Source organism: Ptychodera flava, chromosome 7 (assembly GCF_041260155.1).
Source record: "Ptychodera flava strain L36383 chromosome 7, AS_Pfla_20210202, whole genome shotgun sequence".
NCBI classification, from domain to species: domain Eukaryota; kingdom Metazoa; phylum Hemichordata; class Enteropneusta; family Ptychoderidae; genus Ptychodera; species Ptychodera flava.
Window position 1 is genome coordinate 42,742,918 of NC_091934.1, and position 11,553 is coordinate 42,754,470.

Consider the following 11,553-nt stretch of genomic DNA (forward strand, 5'->3'; position numbering starts at 1 on the left):
GCACTGTTACATTTGCACATTTTATTCGTTTATTCTTAATAGTTTCTTCATAAACAGTCACACTGTACATGATTAACCTAGCTTGAGGTACTGCATGACAAAGCTGACCGTGTTATCTCCTTACAAATTTCCCCCTCGCCTTTTTGCTTGTGCGAGTCGCCCGGTGACAACAATAGCTATCACATGACTCTCCTGTCTATAGCTGGCGCGGCCCGTACACAAACACGGTTGAGAGCGCCGCCGCGCCGTAACGTTACGCCAGCACTACTGGCAGGTCGCATAGATATGACTTGATACCTGCCCTAGTGGCCACCCTAAGTATCAGATTTTTTACGTTGACATCTTGCCATGGCTTGGACAAAATACCAGATATTTCTGGCAGTTTTAATGGTTGTTACTGGCTCTATCAACACACTTAGTGCAAAGTAAGTACGGTCTATTGCGCTTACTTTTATTTAGTTTACACACTTCAAAACAACTTGTTGATCTCAGAGGATGCCACCAGCTCTTGCACTGCATGAAATAGTTCTTGCTTCAAGTGATCTGGAACACTTTCTTACCTTCAGTGCTAAGTGGGTATTTATAGCCATGTTTGACTTTGATATACATAAATATTTTCCGTTTGGCATTTACGACAAACTCCTTGCTGAAATGAGTTAGGGATGATTCTTGCGTGGGTTAAAATTCTCTGGCACGACGCACTTTCACCCGGGCCGGGAACGTTTCAGCTCTAATTCCATCCAAGTCTCAGCAGTTTAAATCTAAAAATCCGACATAGTACAAGAGGCAAGCTCATCGCCGCTTTAAAATTTTGAACACAATTGCTTCCTGAGAACCATCAACACCCTAAAACTTTAATTCTCCGGTGTACCTTGTCATATCAGTTAATTTTTCCTGTGTACTTTTCCGGTCATTGTAATTTGTGTCGATCGCGCGATATCGCACAATGTGAAACGCCCCTCACTTGTAAAATTATTTATGACCGACTACCTTTCCCAGTGCGTCGTCGGAACTTTTCTCACTGTCACTAAGCTGGCGCTGGCTTACATGCTGTCTGTTGCGAAGAAATGCCTGGCCCAAGAAAGTTCGACAAAATCAGTATTATTATCCTTCATTTCAGGTCGATGACCTGAACAATAAAAATATCCACTCAGAAAACTAATTTAAAATATTAAAAAATAATATCACAAACCATTAGTCATTGCACAAATACAAGCTTTAAAATTCAAAAATATTATTTGTAGATGATTCTCTAAATTTCGACCCGGAAAAGTTACGAAAACTTTTATTAATACACAGCCCCTCTGGACCGTGATTAACGTGAACGTATTAAGTTCAATCAGATTACGGTGTAGGGAAGTTTCAATTGACCGCCCAGCCCTCAGTGCAAACATATCTGAAAATCTTGACCCTTCTTCAAACATGGTACACGGATGTAAAAATATCCATGCAGAAGCGTACTGACACGCACTGCTTGTAATATGTGCTGGCTCTTTGTACCTGTTTGACATGAAATAACCTGTCATTGGGGGGGGGGGACTTTGAACTGGTATTGTGAGCTTTGATGTACCTTGTCTACACCAATGCAATTAGGTATCAATTAAAGTTCAACAATGGGGATACTCTGTGACAACAAAAGTCACATGTGCTGTCTTTGATATGTAAATTACCATCGCAAACAATGGGCTAAGTTAAGGGACACACCATCTGATATTTAGAAGAGAGGTTCAAAGAAACTATACTTGAGGAAAAGTGGAAGTAAAATATATATACTTTCCAACTGAAAATTTCCTCATTTTACTTACACAACCATAAATTAACTTTCACTTTTTTATTTTTTTTTTGCATGAAAGCCTCCCATATTCAGTGTCAAAGAATCAAAACTTAAGAGGGTAAACAGTATTAACCGAGACTTAAATATGCTACTACAAACATCTCTTTTGATATTTATTAAGAAATTTTATTTTCCCTTTTTAGAATTTTTGTGGACATAAAAGTGCTTTGTAGTATTTGTTTTTATTTTCATATTTGCCGCTTGATATTGGTGTGTAAGTTCTGATTCCAATTATTTACCTCTCACATTTATAAATTCTTCAGATGGGCTGATGAACTGTCAGCGGTTGGTGATCCTAAATATCATGATCAAAAGCCGAGAAGTTTTGATCATCCATTCTTCCAGGTGAGTTCCTCTTATCTTTGACAGCAATATAACATAAGTGGTGCCCACAATGCATTGCAGTTAGTGTCCCCATTCGGGACTACTGTGCTTTGTCTATGGTAACCATGATGTCATCAGTTTGCAACCATTGCGATACCACTTCTGGAATGTTGCCATGTTGACCCCACCCAACTCCACCTTCCCCATTAAAATTTTTCTCATCTCACCTCTCATGTAATGACAAGTTCAACTTCATATGAATTATTCAAAAGTTCAAGTTCAAAAGTGAGGAAAATCAAGTCAAAACATGACTCACCTTCAGGAAAGTCTTTTCATGTCAGTAAACGTGTCAGATGTCGCAAGTCCCAACCTTTATTTTTTCCCATTCTCTTTAAATTTGATTACAGAAACTGCAGTTGTAACACATGATGACATTTGAGTGCCAAGAATTGTCAACTGAACATTTCACATTTCTCAGAACAAGTTTTATATTATGCGTTTTGTTGTATTTCTTTATTAAAATTATTTTCGGTATTCATCCTCGTAGGCTGTCGGAATGTTTGTCGGGAAATGTCTTGTCTACTTGCATTCAAGATAATGGTGTATTATAAGAAACACAAAAATATACCAGTAGATATCGGCCCTCAGCAGTTTTCACCATTGGTGATGGCACCAGCTTCATTGTGTGATATGACTGGTACATCACTTATGTACCTTGGTGAGTTCAACATAGTTTCCCTCAAAATTTCTCATTTTATAGTGACCATATATATAGTGATATTTTCAGTCAAAAATCCCAGATCCGAAATCTGTAAAAGCTCAGACCCCAGTGGTGGACACTGATATATGGTGGGTTTTTAGTCAAGTAAATCATGAATTAAGACTTGATGGAGTAGTTTTGGTAGTCTTGGACCATTTGGCCAAATCATGTAACTTGCCTTTATCAGCTACACCGATGTTGATGTTTAGAACTGATTTGCACATTAAAGAAATTGCTCATAGAAAGATACATATTGATATAAGAAGCAAGATCACACTTTTACTTCTCTGCTAGAATCAGTGTTACCATATTCAGTAGTACTGATATTTAATATTTGAAGACTTGGTTCATATTCTGTTTTTCCACAATGCCTGCTGAGGAGTTTGATGATTGCACTCTCATACACTGTAACTTTCTGTATATTTTCATTTTTTTTCCCTCTTCTTTGGATTAGTAAGCTACATTCAAGAAATCACATTGAAGTACAAAATGCTCATATTGTCAACACACTCTCAGTATGTAACATGTCCAATATGTTAAAGCGGATATGTAAAATTTTAGTCCAGAAGAAGAGGAAGAAAATGTACCCGTTTTCAAGAAAAATAATAAAGTGTTATTAAAAATTAATTATTGCTCATTTAATATACACAAACAGTGTGAAATACAAATACATCTTCTAATAATTGATTTTGATCGATGTACAGGTCTGACTTTGACAACAGCATCAAGTTTTCAGATGTTACGAGGCGCTGTCATCATCTTCACTGGACTTCTCTCAGTAGGTTTTCTCGGTCGAAAACTTTTCTGTTTCAACTGGACAGGCATGTTTACTGTTGTGGTGGGACTAGTTGTCGTTGGAGTGGCAGACATTATTTTTGGCACTGACGATCATTCTGACATCAATGGTGTCATTGCAGGTAATTTTATGTGCATTACTGTTTACTGTGTTTATGTTTGAAAGACTTTAGGAAAGGAATTTTGATATATAATTTTTCAGAATTTTTTTATCAACTTTTAGCAACGGCAATGTTTTGCCACATTTTTGTGTAGCTGTTGGATCCGTTGTGTCTTAAAATGGGAGAAATGGGTGACAACCTCAAGATGCCTTGTTCTTTACAATCACATATATTGTCAGTGGAGAGTTATAAAGAGAACAAAAATATAAGTGAGAAAATGTAGTTTTCCCACAATACTATCGTACATACATTTTATATGATAATACAAAGCTGTGAAAATTGGTCTAAAGCAAATAATTTTACCATCTTGATATTTTGTCATTGCTTCAAAGTAATTGTATTACTTCAAAGTTTTACTTTTTTGTCTGGTTTTGGCAAAGCGAATCTTAGCACAAACAAATGTAATCATGGTTCAATTGAGCTTTTTAATATTTAATACTGCATTTACACATGCATGTAAATTGAATAACAAATGTACAGGATGTTCTCTCTGAAGTAGCCCTTCACTGTCATAGACATTTTTACCATATTTTTCATACTTTTTTTACATCATTTCCACCAAATGTTTTGTAAAATTACCAATGACACCACAAATTTCATAATCTTTTCATGGTTTATTTTGTTTCCCAGGTAACCTTTTAATAATAATGGCTCAGGTAATTGTAGCCATACAAATGGTTTATGAAGAGAGATTTTTAAGCAAATATAATGTACCCCCTCTACAGGCAGTTGGCTGGGAAGGTAAGACGTTTCATAACTATAGTTTTCTATTTAGTCATTGCAGAGCGTGTAACCTTTTTACAGATGAGTAAAGACCGGCTCTAATCGCTTGGCTCTTCTTTGGCATATGCATGCAGTTTAAGTGCTGGCTGGCCGAGAGACTGGTGAACTTGCAAACGCCCTCTAGTGTTACAATAATTGCATGTAATTCAATGGCCATGAAAAAGTCCTGTGGAAACTCTGCCTGTACTTTCATGCATATTTATAAGCCAAATGTCATTATGAATTATTCACATAGCAACCCAAACCCTGCAAAGTTCACAAGTCTGTGGGTCATTGCCTTCACCCCATGATCTAGGCAAAGGTCTACCTGTTGCTTCAGTTTCTTGTTTTGATATTTGTATGCCCACAGACTTTGGCATTTAAGTCTAAGATGTTTACAACTCTCCAGATTTTAAAATGTTCTAAGTTACCTGGAATGTGTGGTGGGAATATTTAAATTTTGGACTCATCAGTTTATTTTGAAACTTTATTTTGTTCAAATTACTGTTGTTTCTATTCTATTTGTCCATAACAGGAACAATTTACACAAGCCAAAATTTTTGTTTACAGCCTGATAAGTTCAGCGTTGAAAACAATTTTGTTTGAAGTACAATGCAGTTTTTGGGAAACTTATGGCAAGTGTAATAGCTTTGGTTTTTGGAACATATCAATGTACATTTATAATAAAATTGTGCTCACCATCAAAATGCCTAAGCATTTTTTTTTATAATTGATTACCTGTGAATTGGCCAGTTTGGAGAATTTTGAGATGAAATTGTGTCAAACCTATTTATCATAAAAAGTCACTTTTAATTTCTTCTTTTCATTGTGTCACAAACTTTGCAGGTGTCTTTGGTTTCACATTTCTAAGTATCCTTCTGATACCGTTTTACTACATTAATGCTGGTCAGCTACGAAAGGATAACCCCGGCCACCGACTGGAGGACGCAATCGATGCATTGTATCAGATGGGTAATAATCATCTCCTCATCCTCTCGTTTCTCGGCAACATGGTCAGCATCGCGTTCTTCAACTTTGCCGGTATCAGTGTCACCAAGGAGATCAGTGCCACCACTCGGATGGTTTTGGACAGTGTGAGAACTGTCATCATCTGGGCTATTAGTTGTCTTCTGCGATGGGAGACGTTACTCTGGCTTGAAATCATAGGTTTTATCATTTTGATCCTTGGACAGTGCATCTACAATGACATCATTTTTACACCCTTTTTGCGAAAGAGAGGTGTCTGCCTGCGATGTCTTGTCATCAGTCAGCAAGATGAAGATGACAAAGAAAGACTAATTAATGGTGAAGTGGATCAAATGCCGCCTGAACCAGATTTCAAATCAATCAATGCCTAGTAAAGCTGGGCATCTTTCTTTCCATACTATTCAGCATTATGTCACACACATTACTTTCAAAGATGCAGGAAATATGAAATAGGTTCTTTTGAAAGTTATTTCAATCTGTCTGCATCTAGACTTCTTCATTGCATTGCTACATGACATGCATCTTTGAAAATGTTTGAAAATATCAATGTTTCCCCAAACCTAAGCAGACATGCTGGAAAGCTTCAAGACTTACAATTTGCATCTTGGCAAAAATTGATATGTAATTCTACAATACCTAGCCTCTACCTAATATTGAAGTCAGTATAGTTATCATTCTCAAATCTGAAAATGCCAAGCTAAAAGCAATAGAGCATTACGGGAAGGCTCCATTAACTTAGGAATACCCTACTTCCCTAGAGGATCAATTTCACAGACCTGCCTTTCCTACAATGGCACTACAATGGCACCAGCTGGATTAGATAAACATAACAATGGAACATTCACACCTTGGGGATTAAAAGTCTTCTGTTTGTCACCCGAGTTGCTCAGGCAAGGACTCGGGTTTCAGGTACCATGCAAGTTAATGCAGTCGTCCTCTAAAGTAGTCATTTGTCTTGCTAATTGCCACTTTTAAAATCAAAGTATAAGCCTTTGAAATATTGTAGCAAAACATCTTTTTTTGAATATACTTCTTTTTCTTAAGGAGCCTATTTTGTATATACCATGCTGTGGTGAAGGAAATTTTATTTATTCAGCTTTAATAAGACAAGCGACCTAGCGGCCGATATAGCTCCGCTGTGTTTATGTAGAGAATAACTATTTTTGACACATGTTGATGAAGTAGGTGGAAATCTTTGATAGCTCAATGCAGTGGCCAGAAAAAAGTGGCTAAAATAGCTGCAAAAATACAAAATAGAAGATTTCATTGTACTTCGAATATATCACATTGGGTCATCCCTAAGAACATGTCAACTATCTGATGAGTATTTTTTTGGAGAATAAAATTTTCTGACCAAAAATGGCAACAATTGCCCCAAAAAATAAAATTTGCAGATTTCATCATAATTTCAAAAGATCAAATTTAGTTCATCTATAGAAACCTGTATACCAAATTTCAAAGCTGTTGAACAGTACTTTTTGAGAAACACATTTTTTAACCAAAAATGGAAAAAATTGACCCAAAAATTCAAAATTGCAGATTTCATCATAATTTCGATAAATATTATTTAGTTCATCTATAGAAACCTCTATACCAAATTTCAAAGCTATCAGATGAGTAGTTTGGGAAATACTGGTACACATTTTTTGACCAAAATTGGCAAAAATTGCCCCAAAAATACAAAATTACAGATTTCATCAGAAATTCAATATATATTACTAAGCTCATCTGTAGAAACCTGTATACCAAATTTCAAAGCTATCAGACCAGTACTTTTTGAGAAACACATTTTTTGACCAAAAATGGCAAAAATTGCCCCAAAATTACAAAATTGCAGATTTCATCATAATTTCAATAAATATCATTAAGGTGATCTGTAGAAACCTGTATACCAAATTGCAAAGCTATCAGATGAGTAGTTTTGGAAATACACATTTTTTGACCAAAAGTGGCAAAAATTGCCCCAAAAATACAAAATTGCAGATTTCATCATAATTGCAATAAATATCATTTAGTTCATATGTAGGAACCTGTATACCAAGTTTCAAAGCTATCAGATGACTATTTTGGAAATACACATTTTTTGACCAAAATGGCAAAAATTGCCCCAAAAATACAAAATTACAGATTTCATCAGAAATTCAATATTTATTACTTAGTTCATCTCTAGAAACCTGTATGCCAAATTTCAAAACTATCAGACCAGTACTTTTTGAGAAATACATTTTTTGACCAAAAATGGCAAAAATTGCCTTAAAAATGCAAATTTGCATATTTCTGCACAATTTGAACAAATCTGAAATAGATCATCCCTAGGGACATATGTACCAAATATCAAAGCTATCTGACTGGTAGTTTTGAAGGAGAAGATTTTTAAAAATTTTTTTACCAAAAATGACAAAAATTGCCTTAAAAATACAAATATGCAAATTTCCCCACAATTTGAACAAATCTGTCTGAAGTCACCCTAAGTAAACTGCATATCAAATTTCAAAGCAATCAGACAAGCGGTTTCAGAGAAGAAGAGTTTTTTACCAAAAACACCAAAAAATGCCCCAAAAATACAAATATGCAAATTTCACCTACATTTGAACAAACTTAAGTGAGGTCACCCCAAGTGAGCTGCATATAGATTTTCAAAGAATTGGACTTGCGGTTTCCGAGGAGAAGGCATTGTTGACGGACGACGACGGACGACGACGACGACGACGACGGACGACGACGACGACGGACAACGACGGAAAATCAACCTATTTGATAAGCTCAGCGTCGCTGACAGCGGAGCTAAAAACTGGGTTTTTTGAAAATTTACAAGTATACACATGAGATTAAAATCAAAATGTGATTTACCTATTGAATGTATTAAAGTCAGGCAATATAATTTTTTTAATCGATTTTAATTTTTATTTTTTAAATGAAATATATCAGTGAATTTCAATAGTGAAGCCATACAGATATGTCGGCTATGTGTATCCAAAGCATTCATTCCTGCAGTCGTGTAGCTGGAAAGTTCCTCAGAGCTAGGTTAGCTCTTCAGAGGAGGAAGGATTTAGTTAATTGTGTCAGCAATCCTTTTTTGAGGGGGGGGGGGGGGGGGGTTGACTATTCAAATTAAGTCATCAATGTCTAGTTCTACACATGCCTTACAGCCAAGTAGGATATTGGTATGGTTTATTTTATGTATTTACAAATACAAAATTGTATCAAACAGGGCTCACTTAAGGCCGCAGAAAACACTCAGCCATCTCGTTATTTTTAACCACATTCAAAACTGTCCCAGCCAATTTGAGTAACTGTTAGATGAAAAGAGGAAAAACGCATCTTAGTATAAGACATACAGAAATGTGAGATTGAGTACATTCTGCAGGGAAAAGCTGTTCAATATTTTACTCATGAAACCACACATTATCAAGTAACTGATAGGTTTACGTATTCATTAGTAAGCATTTTAGACTGGAATATAAGATTGTCTTCCAATGGAGGTACATATATGATTATTGGGAAGGGGAATTTTCCACTAAAAGTGGAATCTTTTTGTTGAACATTTATTGAACAGTTATTTTAATATCAAGTATCAATGTTTTATTACAGTCCCTCTGTGACACCTTAAACAATAGGTGTTTGTAGACTGGTGATGGAGAGACTGTGGTTTGATACTACAATTTTATGTGTAGACATCGCAAATTGTGTTTATGGTTGTGAGGGAACACACTTTCTAACCTACATCACAGAATAAGGGAATGTACAGGAAAGGTACATGTGGCTACAACACTGATCAATCATGCCATATGCTCTGTAATTTTTGAATGCATCCAAACTCCCTAATAACTCAGGTTGTAAGCATGTCAGTGAGGAACATTAAATGTTTGGAACTTAAAATCACAGAGGAAATGAATTACATACATTTTGTACTTTGTCAAAAACAGCTATTTTTCATCAATTTTCATAATTGTATTTAGCTTTGCTAAATAGCCAACAATGCATTTTTTTAACCCAAAGCAGTATTGTCAATCATCTGAAGCTTTGATCTTAAATCACAAATTCATTATCATAATTACCATGTACCCTTCAGTTTTTGTAAGTTTTTTCAGTCAATTTCAATTTCTTAGTTACATAAAAACACATAATATGTATTCAGATAAGCATACAGTTTTTGTAAGCTTTTTAAGTCAATTTCATCATAGACATTAAAAGTTTTTTAAGGTCTATGATTTCATAGATATGTTGAAGTACATATTTATTCAGGTAAGCATTATTACAATCAGTCATATGGCCCGTTATCATAAAAGGTGGTCAATTTATTGCCAGCAATCATATGTCTTGGCAAATGACTAGAAGTTGCAATATGTTTCATATCATAAACTAGATTGGATCAAAAGTTTAATCTTTTGATTTCATTTGTTATGTATACACTTCAACAAGAGTGGTTATTCCTCAGGTTTATATGTATCATATATAACATACGAACTTCCGTTTATCCTAAAACGATGACTCTTTTGAATGCAGAAGCTAACACCAGTAAACTGGCAGTACATTCTGAAATATTCCAGTGTTTCACTTACTAGTATTGCCGGTACTATCAAATGACATGTTTCAAAGATAAACTTTGTAATTGTTTTACTGTATGTTATATACATTCAATTAAAATCATTTTTCAGTCTTCATCAGTCTTTTTACTGTTTAATTTTGTATTTCTCAGTAATATTCCGGAATATCCTTGCAGCAAGGTACACTGTCTTAAAGATTAAAGAAATATCAATGAACTAAATTGCCTGTTACTTGGGCAATGTCACTTTGAATCCCTGTACTTGCTAGATGCTTGAATGCTGGGTTTGAAATTCATCTACGTTTTACAACCAAAATAAATTTTAATTTTGGACCACCAAAAAAGTTGTTAAGTTGTGTTGGACTGAACTGGTCAAGGATTTTGAAACTCGCAGAAATATTGATAGACCTTGGGAATTGACTGAATCAAAGCACCTCCATCACTGCAATTGAGATACAAAATTTTTTACATCGAGGTTTCAGACAGCATTTCCAGACTACAATCTGTTCAAGCCATTTAGACGAATCACTTGCCTCACAGTTAATCTAAATTTTATCCAGCATCATGCAACATTTTTACAACAACACATCCAATGTGGTGTGAGTTCCATTTCAAAACAGAAAAGCTGAATATGACCTGAAATTCACCCCATTCTTTTTACTTCAACAACCGAAATTTAGGCCCACATTTACTATTGACCAAACAAGCTTTAAGGTTTATGCTTTGCATTGCATGTACTGTACTTGTATTAGCCTATTAAGTGAGACTGTGCACAAAGACAGTCACTGACACCTAGCCAATTAGTGTGATGCTGACATCCTATAAAATTACAATACATTCATTTAAAACAGTGTCCAGTGTTTTTTTCGGTCACGTGAAATGTACTTGTATTTGTCTATTAAGTGAGACTGTGCAGAAAGACAGTCACTGGCACCAAGCCAATTATGTGTGACGCTGATATCCTATAAAATTACAATACATTTATTGAAAACAGTGTCCAGTGTCTGTTTCCATCTCATGAAATGTACTTACACTGACGCTACATGAAATGTCAAAAAGCTACTGGGCAAGTTTACTAGTATGTCAACAAATTTCCTTGATTCTGCTTACCATGCCATGAAAACCTGTGGAACAATGTTTTTTTAGCCCTGGCATCAGTGTAAACATTGTTTGCGATGCCATGTAACATGCATATGCACTAACAAACTCCTATTTGGAATGAAAACTTAAATTACTCAATAACTTTTTTGCCATCATGCAAAGTACCGTACACCAAAAAGATCTTTTTGCATACAGCACAAACAACAGTCTTGGACCAAGACCATACAGTAATGAATGCATTCACAATGGGACACATATTATCAGGAATGTCTTGAAGGTTATC

At 35.4% G+C, this 11,553-nt stretch overlaps 1 protein-coding gene across 1 annotated transcript; it reads left to right on the forward strand.

Annotated features, from left to right (window-relative positions):
* The first annotated feature begins 197 nt into the window (after positions 1–197).
* Positions 198–10,285, forward strand: LOC139136515 (solute carrier family 35 member F6-like). The gene is given in 7 exon segments (XM_070704240.1): positions 198–425; positions 2,098–2,179; positions 2,706–2,724; positions 2,727–2,876; positions 3,623–3,835; positions 4,505–4,615; positions 5,483–10,285. Coding segments are annotated over 7 exon segments (1,164 nt in total). The 5' UTR covers positions 198–348; the 3' UTR covers positions 5,995–10,285.
* The last annotated feature ends 1,268 nt before the right edge of the window (positions 10,286–11,553 follow it).